This window comes from Bombina bombina, chromosome 3, assembly GCF_027579735.1.
Source record: "Bombina bombina isolate aBomBom1 chromosome 3, aBomBom1.pri, whole genome shotgun sequence".
Taxonomy (NCBI): domain Eukaryota; kingdom Metazoa; phylum Chordata; class Amphibia; order Anura; family Bombinatoridae; genus Bombina; species Bombina bombina.
The window spans coordinates 526,577,315-526,602,904 of NC_069501.1; the positions used below are offsets into that span (position 1 = coordinate 526,577,315).

Sequence of the window (25,590 nt, forward strand, 5' to 3'; positions counted from 1 at the left end):
TCTGTGAGTGTGTGTGTATGTATGTCTTTGTGTATTTTCTGTGGATGCCTCTGTGAGGGTGGGTGTGTATGTCTTTGTGTGTTTTCTGTGGATGTATCTGTGAGGGTGTGTGTATGTCTTTGTGCATTTTCTGTGGGTGTCTCTGCGAGGGTGTCTATTCTGTGGATGTCTCTGTGAGGGTGTGTGCGTATTTCTTTGTGCATTTTCTGTGGGTGTATCTGTGAGTGTGTGTGTGTATGTATGTCTTTGTGTATTTTCTGTGGATGCCTCTGTGAGGGTAGGTGTGAATGTCTTTGTGTTTTTTTCTGTCGATGTCTCTGTTAAGGTGTGTGTGTGTGTATGTCTGTGTTTTCTGTGGATGTTTCTGTGAGGGTATGTGCATATGTCTTTGTGCATTTTCTGTGGGTGTCTCTGTGAGGGTGTGTGTGTATGTATGTCTGTGTGTTTTCTGTGTATGTCTCTGTGAGGGTGTGTGCATTTGTCTGTGTGTTTTCTGTGGGTTTCTCTGTGACGGTGTCTGCATATGTCTGTGTGTATTCTGTGAGTGTCTCTGTAAAGGGTGTGTGTGTGTATGTCTTTGTGTGTTTTATGTGGATGTCTCAGTGAGGGTGTGTGTGTATGTTTGTCTGTGTTTTCTGTGGATGTCTCTGTGGCTGGGTGTGCATTTGTCTTTGTGTTTTCTGTGGGTGTCTCTGTGAGGGTGTGCGCATATGTCTGTGTGTTTTCTGTGGGTTTCTTTGTGAGGGTGTGAGCATATGTCTGTGTATTTTCTGTGGGTTTCTCTGTGAGGGTGTCTGCATATGTCTGTGTGTTTTCTTTGAGTGTCTCTGTAAAGGGTGTGTGTATGTCTTTGTGTGTTTTCTGTGGATGTCTCAGTGAGGGTGTGTGTATGTATGTCTTTGTGTGTTTTTTGTGGGTGTTTTCTGTGTGTGTGTGTATGTCTTTTTGTGTTTTCTGTGGGTGTCTGTGAGTATGTACAGTATGTCTCTGTGTGTTTTCTGAGGCTGTCTCTGTGGGTGTATGTGCAAATTTGTGTTTGAGTTTGTGTGTCCATTGTCTGTTCCTTTTTAGGACATTTTGACCTTACTACTGATTATTCACATCTTTCTACAGACTTAGAGTTTAATGAGACCTTTCCAGAAGTCACCAATCCACCACTTAACCTTTAAATTATTGTGTAGGCAGTTCAGGCTCCTCCCTTTCAGCCACTGCATGCTGTTGTCATCATATAGTTAGCATATTCCTTGACAAAAAGATTATCAGAACTCCATATTTTGTCTTGTAAATCTCCTTTTTTGAAAAAACTGTAGTCTACCTCATTACTTGTCAGGTCAATGTAAACAAGCGCTGAGTGTCTGTGTGGGTGTCTGTGTTTGAGTGTGCTTCTTTCTGTGCTAGTTGTTTGCTAGAGTGTCTATATGTGAATCCTTATGTGTGAGTGTGTGTTTCAGTGTATGAGTGTGTGTGTGTGCTTCTGTTTTTCTGTGTTGCTACCTTTACAACATTTCCAAGTTTGACTACACTTAAGAATAAAGTGCATACACGTTTTAGTCACTTGGTAAAAAATTGCACATGTCGGGGGGGGGGGCTGATCAATGGTTAAGTAAGAGGCCCCAACATGTATAGTGGCGGCCCTGATAGCTAAATCTAGTTAAAGGGACATGCAAGTGCAAAAAGAAAAAGCTATAATTTGTTAGGGCATTTGAACATTGTACTTTTGTTTGATCACAGTCTTGCTCTCGCTTTCGTCAGATACCAATTTTTGAGCCATTTGTATGTGTTTTCAATAAAGGACATTAAGAGAACATAGAAAATTTGATATATGATACCTCTTGTCATTGACCCAGTTCACCTAGCTCCAAGTGCATTGCTGTTCTTTTAGCAAAGGATACAAAAAGAATAAAGCAAATTTAAAAGTAGCTTAAAATTGTATATTCTGTCTGAATAATGAAAGGTTGGTTTCATGTCCCTTTAAAATTGTATTCTATATCAGAACCATGAGAGTTTAATTTTGACTTTCATTATCCTTTAAATATATAAAAAAAGAAATAAAAAAACTAACAGTCAGGCATATCGCATTATTTTGTTTTAGAATTTTCACAGTTCTTTACACTTAACAATTATCAATTCATGGCCTGTGCAATGGGTAACTAACTAACTATATAATTAACAGGTGTATACATCGGAACACTTAACTGCAATCATAAATGTCCATTTTGATGATCATATTTAATTTGTCTATTAGTTACATAATTGAAAAAAGTGTGATTTGAGTACCATTTATTTATATATATATATAATATATATATATATATATATATACATATACAGTTGTGCTCATAAGTTTACATACCCTAGCAGAATTTATGATTTCTTGGCCATTTTTCAGAGAATATGAATGATAACACAAAAACTTTTCTTTCACTCATGGTTAGTGTTTGGCTGAAGCCATTTATTACCAATCAACTGTGTTTACTCTTTTTAAATCATAATGACAACAGAAACTACCCAAATGACCCTGATCAAAAGTTTACATACCCTGGTGATTTTGGCCTGATAACATGCACACAAGTTGACACAAAGGGGTTTGAATGGCTATTAAAGGTAACCATCCTCACCTGTGATCTGTTTGCTTGTAATTAGTGTGTGTGTATAAAAGGTCAATGAGTTTCTGGACTCCTGACAGATCCTTGCATATTTCATCCAGTGCTGCACTGACATTTCTGGATTCTGAGTCATGGGGAAAGAAAAATAATTGTCAAAGGATCTGTGGGAAAAAGGTAGTTGAACTGTATAAAACAGGAAATGGATATAAAAAGATATACAAGGAATTTAGAATGCAAATCAGCAGTGTTCAAACTCTAATCAATAAGTGGAAAATGAGGCGTTCTGTTTGATAACATACTGCATTCATCTTGCCATCAATTCTGACCAAATTTCCTGTACCTTTGTAGCTCACACATCCCCAAAACATCAGCGATCCACCTCCGTGTTTCACAGTAGAAATGGTGTACCTTTCATCATAGGCCTTGTTGACTCCTCTCCAAATGTAGCGTTTATGGTTGTGGCCAAAAAGCTAAATTTTGGTCTCATTACTCCAAATGACTGTGCCAGAAGGTTTGAGGCTTGTCTCTGTGCTGTTTGGCGTATTGTAAGTGGGATACTTTGTGGCATTTGCGTAGTAATGGCTTTCTTCTGGCAACTCGACCATGCAGCCCATCTTTCTTCAAGTGCCTCCTTATTGTGCATCTTGAAACAGCCACACCACATGTCCTGTATTTCACCTGAAGTTATTTGTGGGTTTATCTTTGCATCCCAAACAATTTTCCTGGCAGTTGTGGCTGAAATTTTAGTTGGTCTACCTGACTGTGGTTTGGTTTCAACAGAACCCCTCATTTTCCACTTCTTGATTAGAGTTTGAACCCTGCTGATTTGCATTCTCAATTCCTTGGATATCTTTTTATATCCTTTTCCTGTTTTATACAGTTCAACTACCTTTTCCCGCATATCCTTTGACAATTCTTTTGCTTTCCCCATGACTCAGAATCCAGAATCGTCAGTGCAGCACTGGATGAAAGATGCAAGGGTCTGTCAGGAGTCCAGAAACTCATTGATCTTTTATACACACACACTAATTACAAGAAAACAGATCACAGATGAGGATGGTTACCTTTAATAGCCATTCAAACCCCTTTGTGTCAACTTGTGTGCATTTAATCAGGCCAAAATCACCAGGGTATGTAAACTTTTGATCAGGGTCATTTGGGTAGTTTCTGTTGTCATTATGATTTAAAAAGAGTAAACACAGTTGATTGATAATAAATGTCTTCAGCCAAACACTAACCTTGAGTGAAAGAAAAGTTTTTGTGTTATTTGTTATCATTCATATTCTCTGAAAAATGGCAAATAAATCATAAATTCTGCCAGGGTATGTAAACATATATATATATATATATATATATATATATATATATATATATATATATATATATATATAAAGATAGAGAGTGGAAAAGCGCACAAGGGCACTCCTAGTGAAGATCGTTTGTAACAGTGTGGATCACTACAAAAGAATATATGAATGCACACTCACGTGATTCTACCTCATCCAGTATGAGGTATGGAGCAAACACTTGATTAAAGATGTCTGTTGCTGGTCCCTTTGGTGTAGTTCCTACTACGGACTTCTGTGTCTTATTCCTCTCTTATCCAGGGGCTCTGTCCCAAGATTACAACAGAGGCGTATATCTCTGTATATGCAGGGATCTCTTTCTGATTAACTGTTTTCTCAAATATGCTTTTACTACTCTCCTCCCCACAGCAGGTAAAACAAATATTATCTCTAGATATATAGATATATATAAATTAACTAGGGAAAGATTGTGTTTATCGATTGTGAACTTAAAACAAAAAAACAAAAATTGTGTGATGTTGGCTTGAAAATGACAAAAAAATCCATTGAAAAGCGGCTGGAAAAGTATTTTCTGATGGATTGGAATACTGCTTGTTAATAGTTGGGTTATTGCAGGGTTTTCAAATGTACAGGTTTGCATCTGAAAACAATTACATGAAGCCATGTAAAGCACTTTGCACAGTTATGCTGATGGATCCGAATAGACCCCATATGCCATTTTACCTGAATATATTTTCTTTATTTAATTTCTTTCTACTCTTTTTCTCAGCTCTTGAATATTGTTAAGTGTCTTTGCAATTTATAAACTAGTACATTGTCAATTTACTTCTGAATATCCTTCATTCTTTATTTTTATGACCCTGCACCCCGTCACCATCCATCTGTTATCTGTCTTCATTCCCTTGTATTCGTACTAGCATCTTGCGTTCAGTTTCTCTGTTTTTCTCTCCATCTTTGCCTCTCTCTCAGATGCGTAGTTGCTCTGGACCCCTGGATGGGCCCTCTGGAAGATACTGCTTATCCAAACATTCAAAAACCAGTATTAATCATCAACTCTGAAACCTTCCAGACAGCTCAGGATGTCAAGAAAATGATGAGACTGGACACAGGAGACAAAGAGATCAAAATCCTGACTGTCCTGTCAGTGGGAGAGTATACATGTTACTGTATATTAATGTCTGATGAATAGCTGCATATCTATATCAGTGTTATGGTTTATTACCAGATGATGTGCTGAGTCTTTCTGTTTTTCTCTAAAAAAAAAAAAGTCTATGATCTCCTTGTTTTCTGATACTATTGAATAGTTATTTATAGTGAATGTAAACTTTAATAAATTAAAGGCCATTATCAAATAATAATCTTAAAAACAGTGTCACTTTAATTCATTAAACTTTACAAAGACGTTTATTATTTTTTTTAAAATACTTACCTTTGCGTTGTGGTAAACATAATGCCGCTCCTCTGCCTGCCGCTCCTCCTTTCTTTAGCAGAACGATGACAAATCCGGCTTCCTTGTGTGCCCCCATTGGCGTCCAGCTCATGGGGCAACGCAATGATTGGAGGAAGCCGGATTCATATGCTAAAGAAAGCAGGAGATATGGGCGGAGGATCAGCGTTATGTTTACCATAACGCAAAAGTAAGTCGTTTAAAAAAATAAGCATCTTTGTAAACTTTAATGAATTAAAGTGCCTCTGTTTTTAAGATTATTATTTGATACTGGGCTTTAATTCATTACATTTTACATTCACTTTTTATTATTATTATAATTATTATCGTTTATTTGTAGAGCGCCAACAGATTCCGCAGCGCTGAAATGATTTTTTGGTATTAGTTATCAGTAATTAGTTTTGTTTATTTTTCTTTTTGGGATGTAATTATGTACAGTCATTTTATATTTATTTGTATGTTTTTTTTTTAATTGTTCATGTTCCCTGCTGATTTGCCATTGATATCTTGGGTTTTCTCTGTTCCTTGTTACTAAAACATGATGCTGGTTGTTTACATCGTTTGTTGCTTCCCAGGGCTTTGCTTAGATGTCTGTGTGATATACTGCTGTTTATCTCTGATGTGTTTCTGTGACCTGCTAGTGAGTGTTTCCTGTTGATTTACAGTGGTGATATACGGTGGTTTGTAATGACATTCGGTTGCTTTCTGTTAAACTGCTACAGCAGATGTGTTTTTGCTTTCTATACATTTACAATATGTATAACATTTATACAATTAATAGCAATTGTTGTGTGCACATATTACATAACATAAAGTTATAGTGCATACAAGGAAAAAAAAGTTAACACTGCACTTGTTTTTTTACATTGTTCAATTTGTGCTGTTAGTTTATTTTTATTTTTTTGTGCAGTGGGTTTAATCATATGTGTGGGAACTGGGAAAATATCACTATAGGTTGCTAGCCAGGGAGGAAAATGTACTCTTCAACTTAGTGTTAAAGGGATATGAAATCCAAATATTTTCTCTTGTGATTCAGACAGAACAGTCCATTTTAAAAAAAGTTTCCAGTTAACTTTTATTATCAAATTTGCTTTGTTCCCATGATATTTTGTGTTGAATATATATCTAAAGCATTAGAGCACTACATGGCAGGAAATAGTGCCATCTAGTGCTCCTGAGACTGTCGGGCTCCTAAGCATTTAGCCCTGCTTTTCATCAAAAGATACCAAGGGAACAAAGAAAAATTGATAACAGAAGTAAAAAAAAAAAATTGTTTGAAATCACATGTTCTATCTGAATAGAACAATTTTCGGTTTCATAACCCTTTTAAGGGACATAAAGAAGAAATAATAAAATGGTCTAATGCATTTTATCATTCGTTTGAACAAAACTGTGTGTTAGGGGTGAAACAAAGTCATCTCTGGTGCAGGAATGCACTGCTAATCCTAAACTGAACAGACGGTGATTGGTTACTATGCATATATGCAGTTTTTGATTGGTTCGGTGGCCATGCAAAACTCCGGACCAGCAATGCATTGCCACTCTGGAGCGAACTATAACTATAACCGTGTGTGTGACGCCTTTAAAGAGCTTAGACACATAGTTCTCTGCAAACAATAGTACAGTAATAAAATGCTCTAGCACATTTCATTATTTTACTATTATTTGCTCTCTTCCCCCTTCCCCTACTCTTTAAAGAGATATTGTAGTGCAACAGTTACAGGCTATAAATCATAAGAGCGTGTCATTTTTTAACACTACCAACCCTGCAAGTCCAAAAAGGGGACAAATAGTTAAAAGTCCTGATCAGGACCTGCTGAAAACTGCTGGATCCGTGTAGCCACCAATCAGCGAGCGCTACCCAGGTGCTGAACCAAAAATGGGCCAGCTCCTAAGTTTACATTCCTGCTTTTCAAATAAAGATGCCAAGAGAATGAAGAAAAATTGATAATAGAAGTAAAATAGAAAGTTGCTTAAAATGGCATGCTCTAAACATGAAACATGAAAGAAAAAAATTGTGTTTTTATCAACTTAGTAATTTTTTTGTGTCTTGTTGCTGTCTCCTGTTTCTAGGGGCTCTGATCATGAGAACCAGTCAGATTTTGCTTTTCTGGATGTGTCTTTAATAGATAAATCTTTATTTCTTCGTGGGACAATTGATCCACAACAGTGCCTGGAAATCAATGTCACTACAACATTGAACTTTCTGCAAAAACATTTAGGTGAGAGCCTGCGTTTATATTCTCCTGTTTTATTATAGAAACTTGTGACTCTTTTTTTCAGTTATTAGTGCTGTGTTTTAGTGTTTCTTTTCATTTGATGCTTTTCTTTTCAGATCCTATAAAAAGTGTATGCGTATATATATAATATATAATATATATATATATATATAGCTTTCTATGTAGTGCATCTATGCAGACTCATCTCTATGTAGCGTATTTTATATTGCTTGATCTCCTTTCAGTCATCTTTAATACAATACCACTATTATGTATATGTGTGTGCTACTATCTTTATATCATATATCTCACAATTAAAGTGATGGTAAACTTTAACTAATCAAATGCCATATATGTAATATTTGCCATTAAAAAAGTATATGTGTACCTGTTTTTGTTTTTAATCCATCTGTGAAAGGGTTAAACTAGTTCATATAGTAATGCTTCTATTGCAATGCCGGCCAACTTGGATGAACTTTTTTTTTATTTATTTTTTTATGACAATTCCAGGGAACATCCAATCAATATGTGTGTCATATGACAATCCTGAAGCCCCTTTAATCCCTTAGAAAGCCTATGAAGAGAGTGGGTGTGAATGCTCTATACATTACAGCCCAGCCAAAACAGGAAATAAAGGGGTGCGGAGGAACAGACAATACCAATTAGGATTAAAAACCTTTTATTATAAAATATTTATACACTTTAAAAAAATAATAATTATGTGGTTTTACTTGCAAACTAATATTTTTTTATTGCAACATTCTTATAGTCTGAACTTTACCATCACTTTAAGCAGATAGTTATTAGAGGGCATAAGAGTCAAAAACAAAACATTTATATAATGCCAGAGCAGTTTATTTTATAATTACCAAGCCCCTGCACAGTCTGGTTAGCGACTTCTATATATTAAAAAAGTGCCTGAAAGGAGAACACCCAGCATTGTTCTAATGCCACACCCACAAAGAAATACTAGCAGATCAGCCAATCAGAAACTGCAGTAGGTCCATTTAAAGTGATGGTAAAATTTACATGTTTTTAAAATCAGGTCCGGAATCTAAGCAATATTTTAGATGGACTTTAATTGATCACTTCTAATGAAGATGAGCTGTAACTTAATTTTTAATTTAGCTGTGCTACTCTTATACCCCGCGCTCTGGCCGCCCACTTCAAAACTCATATTTTTTTGTGAGCTAACCATTTGAACTGTTCTCCAATTGGTGCTCTAGCTACAAAATGTATGACTAGAGCACCGATTGGAGAACAGTTCAAACCGTTAGCTCACAAAAAATATGAGTTTTGAAGTGGGCGACCAGAGCGTGGGGATTAAACAACATGTAATTACAATATTTGTTTTCTGTAGTTTTTCGTAACATATCAGCAGTCTGAACTATAATGGTAAAGATTAACACAGAGAGTTGAAAAAAAAAATGCAAAACTAAAACAAAGTGGCAGATAAAAGTAAAATATGAAAATAAATCATATAATAAGGAGCAGTGAGAAAATAGAAATATAAATCTTTTTTTTCTAATCTGGATGTATATTGACATATTTAGAACTCAATATCATTTTGCTGCATTTTTTTTTCCAGTTGTCAAACTCCATCCACAATTTGCCTTATTTGGAGTAGCCAATCTGGACAGTCTACTTGATTTTTTATGGTTTAAAAAGATAGATAACGTGTTTACTACCAATTCCCCAGCTTTGCACAAACCAACATTTTTATATTAATATATTTATACCGCTAAACCTCTAAATCTCTGCCTGGACAACCAGACAGTGCTAGTTCATGTGTACCATATAGATAACGTGCTCACTCCCGTGGAGTTTTGCATTAACCATCACTGACTGGCTAAAATAAAAGATTGTAAAAAAGCACTGAAATAAGGGGGCAGTCTACAGGGGCTTAGATACAGATAATCATAGAGGTAAAAAATTATTTTTATATGACCATGTTAGTCATGCAAAACTCAGGAATGGGTAATAAAGGGACTATCTAACTTTTTAAACAATAACAATTTTCAAGTAAACTGCCCCTTTAAGTTTGGAGATGACAGGATTTGCCAGTATCATTATGTTAATACAATCTCAGTTCATTCGCTTCAGAACAAAAAATAAACAAATACTGTACAATTAGACACAGATAAGTGGTAACTTTAGTTTGTAAAGCTTGCCATTTGCTCTTTCAGTTTTTGGGGACTGGAAAATCCACAATTCAGAATTAAATTACAGGAAAAGAGGGCACATTATATTACCAATGCATAATTAAGTATTTTATATTAAAATCTAAAAGTGTTTATTGTCTATCTATTTAAAGTGAATGTAAAGTTGAATGAATGAGTGCCCGGTTTTTAAAAACATTATTAAAAACAGAGGCACCTTCATTCATTAAACTTTACATTGCAGCTGGGTTTTTTTTTAGTACTTACCTTTTTCTTTAGGAAACCCAGACCGGCAATCCTCCCCCCGCAGCTCCTCTGTACTTAGCACAGCAATGATGAAACGGGCTTCCTCCAATCATGGCGCGCACCCCATAGGTGTCCAGCTTGTGAGGCCACGCAACAATTGGAGGAAGCCAGTTTCGTCATCGCTATGCTAAGTACAGCATGAGATGCGGGGGGGAGGATCGCCGGTCTGGGTTTCCTAAAGAAAAAGGTAAGTATTTTAAAAAAATGCTGCAATTTAAAGTTTAATGAATGAAAGTGCCCCTGGTTTTAATAGTATTTTAAAAAAACGGGCACTCATTCATTCATTCAACTTTACATTCCCTTTAAGGTTTGTGCTTTGTAGTACTACTATGAAGTGTTCTCCATCTTTGTTATTTTGTAACTTGCAGTTTGTGCTCTCTCTTTTAACTCCTTGCCAAGTCAAGCATGTTCAGTGCTCACTCATAGCTAGTTAGCTACACTAACATTTTTAAGCAAATTGGCTCTTTATGGAGCTGTCAGTCTCTAGATTTCCAAAGCAAGTATCCTACTCAAATGTCACATTTGATGTGTCACTAATTCAGTATTGCCTCCTTTATTTGGGCAACATTCCAAGCTGCACATGATAAGGCTTTGGGTTAACCTGCCCTGTCTGGTAGCCATCAGGTTAACAAGGGTTTGCTAAGTTAAAGGGACTTTCCAGAAAAAAATGAAATACACATCAATGCATTTCACTTTGAATAGAAGCATTTAGCAAAAATGTACAGCTTTTTAGTGTGAGCTTTGTTTGTGCATATGCAGATGAAGCATATCTAAATATGTTTCATGCACCCGCAGGTGTCTGCTCAGTGACTTGTATCATGTAAATCAAGTCATTGCAAGCACATTATAAGGCACCTACAGCAATCTGAGCAACAAACTGTTTAAAATGCTGGTGCAAGAAGTATATTTAGATGTGCACATGCACAGTAAAAGCTCTCATTTAAAACAGTGATAGCTTTTTGTGTATGCAAGTAAATTGCAAAAATACTCATATTAAAATGTAAAAGGCATTGATATACTTTTCAGTTTTTGCTGAAATGTCCCTTTAAGGACCGTTTCAGCTTTTGACAAAGTTAATATAATGCTCAGTGTAACATTTAATGGAACTTTTTATTGTGTACATTTTTCGCGGAAGAATTTCACTGGTAGATGAAGTAATTTAATTTGTTCATTTTTATGTCCAAATCCTTTCTTTTTTTTCTATTTTTGTGTCCTCTAAACATGAATATAGTTTCAACTGTACTTGTCTCCTTTCTTCATCTTCAGACATAGCTGGGAAATTTCCATCATTGGAGGATCTAAATGAAGATATGAGAGCTCATATTTTTCCAGGTTCCCCCCTACTGAAGTCTAGCAAACTCTGAGACTGAGAATTCCGTCTAGTCATGCAGATGAAAGGATGTAAGCAATGATTTGGAACCAACCACTGGTGGACTGTAACAGGAAGGTTCATTGTTGCCTCTCTGAGAAGCTTTTGTAATAGAATCATTCACTTGCAAACAATACATCTGAACTTTGATTTTATCTATTTCTATGCAAGTATATTCCATAGTATCCGGTGTCACAGATGAAGCTGCAGGGTGCACTCATGCTGCAGTCATCAGTGTGACAGTTACGCGCTCTGCAGAGAATTTCTAAGTGCCAAACATAGAACATCATCAATAGTGCAAGACTCTTATATAACAAGATGAAATTCAAAATGGAAAAAAAAAATGTTTTGAAAAACAATTTGAGAATACAAATAAAGTTGGATAATTGAAAATAAAATGTAACATTGCTAAAGCCACTTACAGCATAAAAGAGAATACATGTGATTATTGCCTTTATTGCTGCTGACTCTTCTATCAATCTTTTATTGTGAAGTACCATTATATTTAATTAACACAAATAAACAAAACAACAAATTGTGAATACAATAAGAATTCCACAAACCTTTTTATTCTTAATTTGAGCATGAGGAGGAAAAATAACAAAATGGAATCAGAGAAATAGGGGGGGGGACAGTCAGGGCCTGAAGATCAAAGACTTGCCAGCATGGAGAGAAATCTCGCAACATCTTTGGGAGCTATTTTTGAGCATTATGTTACAATGTTGGTATCTCTCCTTCACATCAAGAACTCTGCATAGAGAGATAAACAACTCTCAAGAGAGAGTCTTTGAGGGACCTTGCGGTACTGACAAGACGTATTAGACCATGTTGCCAGATCGAAGGGTTTCGATCATCAGGCCCTTAGTGTGAGAATGAGCAGGAGAATGGTTAAGGAAGAGAGTTGATGGCAAAAAGAAAATAAGGATGATGAATCATTTATGTAGATAAGACTAACACACTTTTTTTGGGTGGTGCAAAGGACATTCTTAGTACCAAATACAAGTGTAAGCTAAGATTATTTTTTAAAAGAACATATTTTTTTGGATTTGGGTGACACTTATGAAAATGAGATAAATAAAGGGAATACAAAATTAAGTTGCACTCACTGGGACCTTAATCTGTCTTTATAGGTGTAATAGCATACATCTTTGACTGCACTTTCCTTAGCTGTTCCATTCCTCTTATAGATTCATACTAATTATGTTAGGCGAGTACCAAAGCTGCATCAAATGTAGGCGAGTGTTGGAAGAAATGCTCAGCCTTGGTTTGAAGAAGTGCACTCTGTAAGACCTTCTTTTCAAATGCTGCTTACACTGACCAAAAACACAATAAAATTGTACATTTTAGCAAAAGCATACATGAAGGACTAGGTGGAAGTCTTGTTCAGGCAGCTGGAACAACTCTGTTGGCATTACCTCCTTAGAGGAATGTGGATTACGATTAAGATAATGAGCTATTAGGATTGCAGAACAAATGCAATTTCCTAAAGCAACCTTGGAAGCTTTCTGGCACCAGAATGGTTGACAAACAAAAGAGAAATCAACTTTTCTGATTGCCTTAGTAACCTCCAAATAATATTTCAGAGCTCTGACAACATCTTGCCAGGGTGGAAAAGACTCCTGGTCATTCCTAGGATACTGGCAGAACAAAGGAACCACATTATAAGAAGATGAAGCCACAATGGTCAGAAATGAAGTATAGTTCTGAAAACCACCTTATCCTACTGGAGAAAAAAATGTCTATGGTTGCTAAATTGTGGTTCTGTAATACCCATTGCTTATTTTATTAAAATAATTTGATACTGATAAATATGATGATGATGATGATAATGATGACTTACTTATTATTAGATATAATATAAAAAACACTCAACATACGTTGACCTAATATGTACATATATCAGTTATATAATTCAAAAGGTCCAGCACAAAAAAGTTTGATCTTAATAATTTCCAACATCAAAGGGACAGTAAATAAAATATTGAACTTATATGGATTGGATATAGCATAGCATTTTAAACAAATTTCAAATTCACTTCTATTACCAATTTTGCTTAGTTCTCTTGGTATCCTTTGTTAAAGAGTAACCCTAGGGGAGCTCAGGAGCGTGCATGTGTTGCGTGCATGTGTCTTTAGCCATCTAGCATCAGTGTTTGCAACAATGTTTATAGCAATGTTATACATAGTTACAAGCACTGCTGCTATATAATGCTACAGCCACTTTATGACAGCAGTGTTTGTTTTTTAAGCATTTTTGCAAACACTTCCCTGATGGCTAAGGAAACGTGCATTCTTCTGAGCTCATTTAGAATAACTCTTTAACCAAGGATACCAGTGGAAATTAGGCAAAATGTACTGTCCCTTTAAAGTAGAAAAAAAGGTTTAAAGTCAACTGTGTTTCTTGTAATCCTTGTTGAAACATCGAATATATATAAAATGGGGTGTGGTTTTGCAAAATTTGCTAATAATTCCCATTCTAGTCAATCTGAATTCTAGTGCAAAGCAGATATCATGGAATTTTACAGGGTTTTCACAGTGAATATTGCTCCCTACCTACAAGAAGCTTTTCAAATGTTTTTGTGGCACAATATCTTACATCTGCATACTTTGACTGCAGTATTCAAATCCTTCAGAAAAAAAGAAAATTGAGTACATTTTAAGGCTTTTGTACATTTCAAATTCTACAGTTCAAGTTGCAAAGTTTGCCTTTTTCTATAGATTCTTTAAAGTTCAAATTTGCATACTCAATATAAAAATAAAAAATTCACTGGTGCTTTATTTTATTATTCTAATGGTATTTCACTCACATTTGTTTCTGCTGTTTCCAGTAGTTAAACAATAGCAGAAAATAATATACACAATTCAAACCCTTCTGGTCTTTATAATGAAACAGAATAACTTAGCAAAACAAACATTATACTTTATACAGCTAGAAAAAGGGTTGAGAGCAGACCAGAAAGTGACTGGGTTGATCTAGTGAGTGTAGGGGAGAGGTGGATAATATGGATTGGGTGATCTGTTCTGAAGTGTATAATAGACTTACAATAGCCACATAAGGTCCAAAAGAGTAACTTGAATACTGTGTCAAAGGATTCTGTCCAAATTGTATCCTTCATGATTGTGATAGAGCATGTGATTTTAAACAACTTTCCAATTTACTTATATTATCTAATTTGTTTTGTTCTTTTGGTATCCTTTGTTTAAAAGATACCTAGGTAGTCTCAGGAGCTGCCGATTGGTGACTACACATATATCCTCGTGTTATTGGCTCCCCCAATGCATTCATCTAGCTCCCAGTAGGGTTTTTTAAATAAAGGGTACTAAGAGAATGAAGCAAAGTAGATAGAAATAAATTGGAAAGCTGTTTAAAATTGTGTTCTCGATTTCAATAATGATTTTTTTTTTTAGCTTCTATGTCCCTTTAAGGAGTTGAGGAATGTGTATATAGGGGGAAAGTATAGGATGATCTATCTAAATCATGTTTTGTGTGACTTCCTTAAAGTGACAGTTCACCCAAAAATGTTCTCCCATTTTAATTGTTTCCAATGATCCAATTACATTGTTTACAAGTAGCTCCTTTACCCCTATTTTGACATTTGAAATAGCTGATTTAGCTTGTGGTTTCCCAACCTATACTGGAAGTTTTGATACTGGAGTATCAGCTTTTGAATAGCTTAAGTAAACACAGCCAGCAGAAGAAATAACACTCCCAGTGGGGTGCAGGATAACTAAGTAATTAAACGATATTTTTCCATTGTTCTCTCTATGTATTGAGCTTTGGTTTTCCAAACAAATATAAGATAAGGAAGCCTGTGTGTGTACACAGAGTGATAACATAATGAGATATGATATTGCCTAAAGCTCAACCCATTGTAATAGGCTGTGGTTTAACCCCTTAACGACCATCGACGTATGCCATACGTCCTCAAAAAAAAAGCACTTAACGACCGAGGACGTATGGCATGCGTCGTCGGTTAAACAGAGCACTGGAAGCGATCGAAATTGCTTCCAGCTGCTCTAACAGTATTGCAGGCTTGCCTTGATGTCTAGGCATCCTGCAATACTGTTCCCGAGTGCCGGGACCGGATTGATCACTCCCCCACGAGTGATCACTTCCGGTTTCGCTCCACGTGGAGCCCGGCAGTGTTTCAGAACATCGGAAGCGATCGGACACGCTTCCGATGCTCTGCTTGTGTGCTAAGTGCCTCGGTGGGTCGAGGCACTTAGTTAGTTATAAAATAAAAAGTTAAAAGTAAAAAAAAAAAAACGTAAAAAAAAAAAAAAGCCCTAAATAGCCCCCCCCCTCCCCCTTCACTAGGCATCCAAGATGGCGATGCCCAGTGCATCATGGGGCCTCTGGGGGTGTCCCTAGCCTGCCTCATCATAGGGGCAAGCTAGGGTCACCCAATCTGAGCCTCCCACCCAAAAAAAAAATAAATACCCCATTTGTCTGATCATGTCAATATTTGTAAATATTGACACTGATCAGTGTGGATCTCCCTCCCTCTCCTCACTTGCGATTTTGTTGGAGAGAGAGAGAGACCTGTTTTTTTGCAGAGATTTAATTCTTTTATTTGTTAAAAAATATAGAACCAAAGGCTCTTTTCAGAGCCATTAACCCCTAGCTTGCCAGTGATCACTATAAATCACTGGCATTAGCATAGCTGCACTTTTTTTGCTGTCTGTGCATTTTTTTAGGGGTTAATTTTTTTTGTTGTATTTTTTATAAAAACCCAAAGGCTCTTTTCAGAGCCATTTAGCTAATCTAATTTCCAGAGTCATTAACCCCTAGCTTGCCAGTGATCGCTATAAATCACTGGCAGTAGCATAGCTGTACTTTTTTGCTGTCTGTGCATTTTTTTGGGGGTTAATTTTGTTGTTGTAATTTTTTAAAAATCCAGAGGCTCTTTTCAGAACCATTTAGTTAATTTAATTTAATTTTCAGAGCCATTAACCCCTAGCTTGCCAGTGATCGCTATAAATCACTGGCAGTAGCATAGCTGTACTTTTTTGCTGTCTGTGCATTTTTTTAGGGGTTAATTTTGTTGTTGTAATTTTTTAAAAATCCAGAGGCTCTTTTCAGAACCATTTAGTTAATTTAATTTTCAAAGCCATTAACCCCTAGCTTGCCAGTGATCGCTATAAATCACTGGCAGTAGCATAGCTGTACTTTTTTGCTAGTTAATTTAGTTAATTAATTTAGTTAATTAATTTAATTTAAAAAAAAATAGTACATTTTTTCTGTGACAGATACAAAAATGTCACAGAAAATATATAGTGCTAAGGAGGCGTATGCCATCCTTGCGTCAGAGTCAGATGCCTCTATGTCTGACTCAGACCCCAATTTTGACCCTGCCATATGCTCAGATACATCACTAGATGCAGTCTCAACTGATAGTGATGTATCTGTGGCTGCTAGACCCCCTACCAGCCCCCCTGCTAGCCCCCCTGCCAGAAGGAGGCGTGTTGCTGCCATTGCTGCTGAAGAGTGGGTAACACTTCATCTCCAGAGGCCAGATATCCCACCCTTCACAGCAAATGCTGGCATAAATATAGATGTGGCAGGTTTTAGCCCCCAGCAGTTTCTGGAAGTGTTTCTGGGCGATGATTTATATGCCCATCAGTTCCGTGCTTCAAAGCCTGGAACATATTTGGCAAAGCAGCAATGGGCCCCCATCAATGTGACAGAATTAAAAAAATTCTGGGCATTGACCATGCTGATGGGCATCATAAAGAAACCCTCCATTCGCTCCTACTGGAGTACTAGCCCCATCTGCTCTACCCCCATTTTCTCCCAGATTATGTCGAGGAAGAGGTATGAAATGATTCTGCATTTCATGCACTTCAGCGACAACAGCCTGTGCCCCCCTAGGGAGCATCCCCAATTTGACAGGCTGTATAAAATCCGCCCCCTGATAACCCACTTTTCTGCCAGGTTTGCAGAGGCTTATACACCTGGAAGGAATATATGCGTTGATGAATCCCTAATGAAGTATAAGGGAAGGCTGGGATTCAAGCAGTTTATTCCTTCCAAGCGCTCCAGATATGGGGTAAAGGTGTATAAGCTCTGTGACAGCGAGAATGGGTATACTCAGGCCTTCCGGGTGTATGAGGGAAAGGATAGCCACCTTGACCTTCCAGGTTGCCCAGAACATATGGGAACCACTGGCAAGATTGTCTGGGACCTGATATTACCCCTAATGAACAAAGGGTATCACTTGTACTTAGACAAGTGTCCTTTTGTTCAAGCTACTGTATTGCTTTGATACAGTAGCTTGCGGTACAATTAAAAAGAACCACGCAGGTTTCCCAGGACAGCTTGTACGCACCCGGCTACGAAGGGGGGAGACCTCAGCTCTGCGCCAAGAGGAGCTGTTGGAACTTAAGTACAGAGACAAGAAGGATGTATACCTTCTTACCACCATCCACACAGAGAGGACGGTGGCGGTTTCTGTACGTGGCAGAGCTGAGATCATAAGGAAGCCAGTGTGCATCAAGTCTTATAACCGGCATATGGGTGGGGTTGATCTGGCTGATCAGCTGCTGCAGCCCTACCTAATTATGCGGAAGACAAGGGCCTGGTACAAAAAGGTTGCAATTTACCTAATGCAGATTGCAACCCACAACGCTTTTTTGTTGTACAAAAAAGCAAACCCCAGAGTTAAAAATACTTTTTTACAGTTTCAGCTCCAGATTATTACGGGGATTTTGTACCATGATGCACCTGCTCCCCGGGCGGTGATGGGAGAGAGCAGAGTTGGGGCTACCCATTTTATTTTTAAAATCCCCCCTACTGCCGCAAAGCAGAAACCACAAAAAAAATGCAGAGTCTGTACCAAGAGGGGGAAGAGAAGGGACACCATATATCACTGTCCTGATTGCCCTGGACAGCCTGCACTCTGCATTGGGGACTGCTTCAAGCGGTACCATACAATGGTCAATTTTTAAAAAAATAAATACATTTGCTGTTATATATATATTTTTTTTTTTTTGGTTATGTTTACTGTTAGATGTTTTTTTGTTTTTTTTACTTTTACTGTGCCAGATTTTTACATTTCACTACTCTATTTTTTTCTAAAATTGGGCCTGTTTTTTTTTTAACCAAAACCCCTGTCAAACCTATGCATGGGGGACATAGGTGTTCTCAGGGTGCCTTGCAGAAAACAACCTGAAGTATGTCTCTCCTAAATCATAGTCAAAAAGCAATGTGTCTGTAAAAATGAAAATTGAAAAATTACCACCATACACTTTCTCCAATTTTTTGGGCTAAAACGGTTGCTTCAAAGGCATCAAAGCACACCATATACAATACCTTGGGGTGTCAACATTTAAAAAAATATACACTTTGAATGCAATAAATAAAAGTGGGGTATGCGATAGGCCCCAAACTAAAGATAGGCCTATCAGAAGAAATACTCTTATTTTTAATAACTAAAATCACAAGTCATAAAATTGTAACATAACCTTCCCAAAATCCTGGCAAACCTATGCATGGGGGGCATAGGTGTACTCAGGGTGCCTTGCAGAAAACAACCTGAAGTATTCTTTTGCAATAACTTACAACAGTCTCTCATAAATCATAGTAAAAAAGCAATGTGTCTGTAACAATGAAAATTGAAAAATTACCACCATATACTTTCTCTAATTTTTTGGGCTAAAACGGTTGCATCAAAGTCATCAAACCACTCCATGTATAATACCTTGGGGTGTCAACTTTTTAAATATAATCACATTTATGGAAAACAAATAAATTGGGGTATGTTAAAAGACTCCCAAAAAAGACGATAGGCAAAGAAAATATGTTAAATGTGAAAAAAAATCACAAACACATGTCAGACATTTGGCATTGCACCGCCCAAACAAGCCACCAAACCTATGCATAGGTGGTATCACTGAACTCAGGAGATGTTGGTGACCACATATTGGTGTCTTCTTTGGTAGTAACACATAACAGGAGCTGTGAATCCATGTCTAAAGTACAATGTATGTGAAAAATAACACAAAAAAATGAATGCCCAATAGTTTGACAAAGACTAATGGTTGAATAAGTTCATGGAAAGTGTGAAAATACCAGCATTTCAAATACCCTAGGGGGTCTACTTCTCAAAAATATATGGTTTGATGGGGGTAAATTTCATTGGCCGGCTTCAGAAATGTCCCAAATAGGACATGGGTGCATGATGACCGATGTGAAAATTCCAAGTTGAAAAACTGGAATGCGCTTCCTAAAAATAACGCCTTTTAGCCCCCAGAGAACCCGACACACCTATACATGGGTGGTATCAATGTACTCAGGAGATGTTGTTGAACACATATTGAGGTGTTTTTTGGCAGTAACACATAACAGGAACTGAGACTCCATGCCTAAAATACAATGTGTGTGAAAAATAACACAAAAAAATGACTACCCAAAAGTTTGACAAAGACTGGTGGTTGAATTAGTGCATGGAAAGTGTTAAAATACCAGCATTTGAAATACCCTAGGGGGTCTACTTTTCAAAAATATATGGTTTGATGGGGGTAAATTCCATTGGCCAGCTTCAGAAATGTCCCAAATAGGACATGGGTGCATGATGACCGATGTGAAAATTCCAAGTTGAAAAACTGGAATGCGCTCTCTAAAAATAAGGGCTTTTAGCCCCCCGAGAACCCGACACACCTATACATGGGTGGTATCACTGTACCCAGGAGATGCTGCTGAAGACATATTAGGGTGTTATTTGGCAGTAACCCTTAACATTATCAGTAAATGTATTCTTAAATTGCTATTTTGTCAAAAAATCTAATTATTTTTTTCCCCCCCCAAACTTTGGCATAGATTGGTGGTAAAATGGTTGCATGAAAAAAGTCAAAATACCCCAAGTTTAATACCTTAGGTTGTCTTCTTTTAAAAAATATATACATTTGAAGGGTTATTCAGGGATTCCTGACAGATATTGGTGTTACAATGTAACTATCGCCAATTTTGAAAAAAACATGGTTTTGAAATAGCAAAGTGCTACTTGTACTTATTGCCCTATAACTTGCAAAAAAAGCAAAGAACATGTAAACATTGGGTATTTATAAACTCAGGACAAAATTTAGAAACTGTTTAGCATTGGTATTTTATGGTGGTTGTAGATGTGTAAGAGATTTTGGGGCTCAAAGTTAGAAAAAGTGCATTTTTTTTCATTTTTTCCTCATATTTTATATTTTTTTTTATAGTAAATTATAAGATATGATGAAAATAATCATATCTTTAGAAAGTCCATTTAATGGCGAGAAAAAATGTATATAATATGTGTGGGTACAGTAAATGAGTAAGAGGAAAATTACAGTTAAACACAAACATCGCAGAAATGCAAAAATAGCCTTGGTCCCAGATGGTCAACAAATTGAAAAGTGGTCTGGTCACTAAGGGGTTAAAAGCACAAAACCAGCTACTTCATATACACAATTAAACCTGAAAATGCAATTTCTCATACATTTTATACTCTGCAGCTGGTATAACAACTCAAAAACAATTTTACAGTGTACTGTCCCTTTAAGGATGACTTTAGGGCGTGATTATATAATGCTCTCTGCTCTAGTGAGATTATCTAAGAAGTCTCAGCAATACTGTGAGTTCCATCAAATAATTTTAGAAAGACAGATTTTAGCTTGAGAGATGTTTATCTAGCTATCCAGGGCTCTGAATGTGAAGGACAGACACATACATTACAATAGATTTTTTTTTTTAAAAAAAAGCTCACAAAGATTTTGAGTGACTTCTCTCCGGACTGAAGAGTTCATGCTAATAGGGCTATACCTGGACATACAATGATTTTGCTCTGTATTCTGGCTTCAGGAAGTTTTCAAGTTTTCAGTCAACCAAGGGGCTTGTCAGAGGAATGGCCCAATCCAAGGTTCTATGCAGTTTGACTTCTGTTATATTTAAGAATAAACAAAATAGATGATTCTACTCCTATTAGACCTCTGAGGATTCAGGGAACCATTGAGGTTACTGTAAAGTTCATAAACTATATTAAAAACATATGCATTTCCCAGTATTTTTAATTAAAGGACCACTCAATGCAGTAGAATTACATAATAAACAAGCACATAATAAAAAGACAATGCAATAGCACTTAATCTGTCAGAAAAAAAATCTACTGCTTATTTGAAATTAAATTAAATTTTTTTCCCCCCTTTTTTCCGGATCACTGTATCATGTGACAGACATCAGCCAATCACCGACTAGTATACGTATATCCTGTGATTTTGTGCACATGCTTTCCAAATTACTTTATTTACAAATTGTATTTGTTTTCTTGTTATCCTTTGTTGAAAATCAGGAAAGTAAATTCATGAGTGTGCACAAGTTTGCAGCACTATATAGCAGCATTTCTGCAACAATGTTATACATTAGCAAGAGCGCTAGATAGCAGCACTATTTCCTGTCATTTAGTGCTCCAAACATGTGTACACTACCTATCTAGATATCCCTTTAACAAGGAATAACATGAGAAGGAAGCAAATTTGATAATAGAAGTGAATTGGAAACTTTAAAAAAATGATAAGCTCTGTCTTAATCATGAAAGAAAAAATTGTCATTTCAAGTCCCTTTAAAGGGACAGTCTAGTCCAAAACAAAATTTAATTATTCAGCTAGGGCATGTAATTTAAACAATTTTCCAATTTACTTCTATCACCAATTTTGCTTTGTTCTCTTGGTATTCTTAGTTGAAAGCTAAATCTAGGAGGCTAATTTCTAAGCCCTTGAAGGCCGCCTCTTAGCTCAGGGCATTTTGACAGTTTTTCACCACTAGAGGTTGTTATTTCATATGTTTCATATAGATAACACTGCTCACGCACGTGGAGTTCCTAGGAGCCCGCACTGATTGGATAAAATACTCTGTCTGTCAAAAGAACTGACATAAGGGGCAGTTTGCAGAGGCTTAGATACAAGATAATCACAGAGGTAAAAAGTGTGTTTATATAACTGTGTTGGATATGCAAAAATAGGGAATGGGTAATAAAGGGATTATCTATCTTTTCAAACAATAAATATTCTGGTGTAGACTGTCCCTTTAAGGATTTGTGCCATTTTGAAAATCTTTCATCAGCCCCTATTCCAAATTATCACAAACGTTAGCAGAAATATATAGCAGCTCATGTTTTTTGTTTGTTTTTTTAACCAATTTCAAACTTTAGTGCTACTTAATATGAAAAAGCTTTAGAAATAACTAACGACATAACAGAAAAATCAATTTAAATTTAGAGCATGTCATTTTTACACTACAAAACACGCAAAAACTATAACGTGTATTGCAGGATATTCAAGAAGGTTTTTAACAAAGATTTTGACAGATCTTTACAGTAAAAAAGACTCTAGCCAAAGTGAAAGTAAAACACAATAAATATTTTATTATTGATGATATTTTACTAATATATATGAACAATGTGCAAATAGCCAAGAAATGGCACTCAAAATAAGCAAAAAGATATTTATTTCATGTAATTGGCAAGAGTCCATGAGCTAGTGACGTATGGGCTATACAATCCTACCAGGAGGGGCAAAGTTTCCCAAACCTCAAAATGCCTATAAATACACCCCTCACCACACCCACAATTCAGTTTTACAAACTTTGCCTCCTATGGAGGTGGTGAAGTAAGTTTGTGCTAAGATTTCTACGTTGATATGCGCTTCTCAGCATTGTTGAAGCCCGATTCCTCTCAGAGTACAGCGAATGTCAGAGGGACGTGAAGGGAGTACATATTTCATAGGTTCTCTGTTATCGGTCGTAGAGATTCATCTCCTACCTCCCTTTTCAGATCGACGATATACTCTCAATTTACCATTAACTCCACTGATAACTGTTTTAGTACTGGTTTGGCTATCTGCTATATGTGGATGGGTGTCTTTGGGTAAGTATGTTTTTTATTACTTAAGACACCTCAGCTATGGTTTGGCACTTTATGCATTTATATAAAGTTCTAAATATATGTATTGTACTTATATTTGCCATGAGTCAGGTTCATGTATTTCCTTCTGCAGACTGTCAGTTTCATATTTGGGGACTATAAACATTTTTTTAAGAATTTATTTCTTACCTGGGGTTTAGTCTTTTTTTCAATTGACTACTTCTTGCAAATTGCGGGCGGTATTAGGCCCGCGGGTGCGTCAAATGCTAAACTTTATTGCGTCATTCTTGGCACGGAAATATGTTTGCCACGAAAAAATACATCTATGACGCAATTTCGTCATTTCCGGCACCATACTTGACGCCAAGACCTTTCACACGGTTGCGTCATTAGTGACGCGAGTGTGTCATTTCCGGTTATTTTTGGCGCCAAAAAAGTTTAAGTTACGTTGTGCGCCATACTTGGCGCCAAACTTTTTCATTATTTCAATACCCCATTGATGTTTGCCTCTTGCCTTTCAGAAGGCGATGCTATTTGCATTTTTTCCCATTCCTGAAACTGTCATATAAGGAAATAGATAATTTTGCTTTATATGTTGTTTTTTCTCTTACATTTTGCAAGATGTCTCAATCTGACCCTGCCTCAAGTTTCTGCTGGAACATTGCTGCCTGACATCGGTTCTACCAAAGCTAAGTGCATTTGCTGTAAAATTGTAGAAATTATTTCGCAGAATGTCATTTGTAATAGTTGTCATGATAAACATTTACATGCAGATAGTGTATCCATCAGTAATAGTACATTGCCAGTTGCAGTTCCTTCAACTTCTAATGTGCATGATATACCTATAAATTTTAAAGAGTTTGTTTCTGATTCTATCCAGAAGGCTTTGTCTGCATTTCCACCTTCTAATAAACGTAAAAAAGGTCTTTTAAAACTTCTCATTTAGATGATGAAATTTCAAATGACCAACAACATAATAATTTATCCTCTTCTGATGAGGATCTATCTGATACAGAAGATCCTTCCTCAGACATTGACACTGACAAATCTACTTATTTATTTAAAATTGAGTATATGCGTTCTTTATTAAAAGAAGTGTTAATTACTTTGGATATTGAGGCAACCAGTCCTCTTGACGTTCAGTCTAATAAACGTTTAAATGCTGTTTTTAAACCTCCTGTGGTTTCTCCAGGGGTTTTTCCTATTCCTGAGGCTATTTCTGGTATGATTTCTAAGGAATGGAATAAGCCAGGTACTTCTTTTATTCCTTCTTCAAGGTTTAAAAAATTGTATCCTTTACCAGAAAAATCTATAGAGTTTTGGGAAAAAATCCCCAAAGTTGATGGGGCTATTTCTACTCTTGCTAAACGTACCACTATTCCTATGGAAGATAGTACTTCCTTTAAGGATCCTTTAGATAGGAAGCTTGAATCTTATCTAAGGAAGGCCTATTTATATTCAGGTCATCTTCTCAGACCTGCAATTTCTTTGGCTGATGTTGCGGCTGCATCAACTTTCTGGTTGGAAAATTTAGCGCAACAGAAATTGGATTCTGACTTATCTAGCATTGTTCGCTTACTGCAATATGCTAATCATTTTATTTGTGATGCTATTTTTGATATTATCAAAATTTATGTTAGATCCATGTCTTTAGCTATATTAGCTAGAAGAGCTTTGTGGTTTAAATCTTGGAATGCTGATATTACATCTAAATCTAGATTACTATCTCTTTCGTTGCAAGGTAATAATTTATTTGGTTCTCAGTTGGATTCTATTATTTCAACCGTCACTGGGGGTAAGGGAGTTTTTCTGCCTCAGGATAAAAAACCTAAGGGTAAATCTAAGGTTTCTAACTGTTTTCGTTCCTTTCATAAGAATAAGGAACAAAAACTCAATCCTCCCCCCAAGGAATCTGCTTCCAATTGGAAGCCTTCCTCAAATTGGAATAAATCCAAGCCATTTAGAAAACCAAAGTCAGCCCCTAAGTCCGCATGAAGGTGCGGCCCTCATTCCAGCTCAGCTGGTAGGGGGCAGATTAAGGTTTTTCAAGGATATTTGGATAAGATCTGTCCAAAATCAATGGATTCAGAGCATTGTCTCTCAAGGGTATCGAATAGGGTTCAGAGTAAGACCTCCTGTGAGAAGATTTTTTCTCTCACGTATCCCAGCAAATCCAGTAAAAGCTCAGGCTTTCCTGAAGTGTGTTTCAGACCTGGAGTCTTCAGGGGTAATCATGCCAGTTCCTCTTCAGGAACAAGGTTTGGGGTTTAATTCAAATCTATTCATTGTCCCAAA

General features: G+C 36.6%; 1 protein-coding gene across 3 annotated transcripts in view; it reads left to right on the forward strand.

Annotated features, from left to right (window-relative positions):
* Nucleotides 1-11,966, forward strand: part of PAFAH2 (platelet activating factor acetylhydrolase 2) — a 111,656-nt gene extending 99,690 nt beyond the window's left edge. For 2 of the 3 annotated variants that reach the window (XM_053706956.1, XM_053706955.1), the window contains exons 8-10: nt 4,883-5,053; nt 7,434-7,582; nt 11,311-11,966. In XM_053706956.1, the coding sequence (XP_053562931.1) occupies nt 4,883-5,053; nt 7,434-7,582; nt 11,311-11,408 (418 nt within the window). In that variant the 3' untranslated portion in view covers nt 11,409-11,966. Of the gene's footprint in view, nt 1-4,882; nt 5,054-7,433; nt 7,583-11,310 lie in introns of those variants that run through there. The other variant, XR_008401364.1, reaches the window with a different exon arrangement.
* The last annotated feature ends 13,624 nt before the right edge of the window (nt 11,967-25,590 follow it).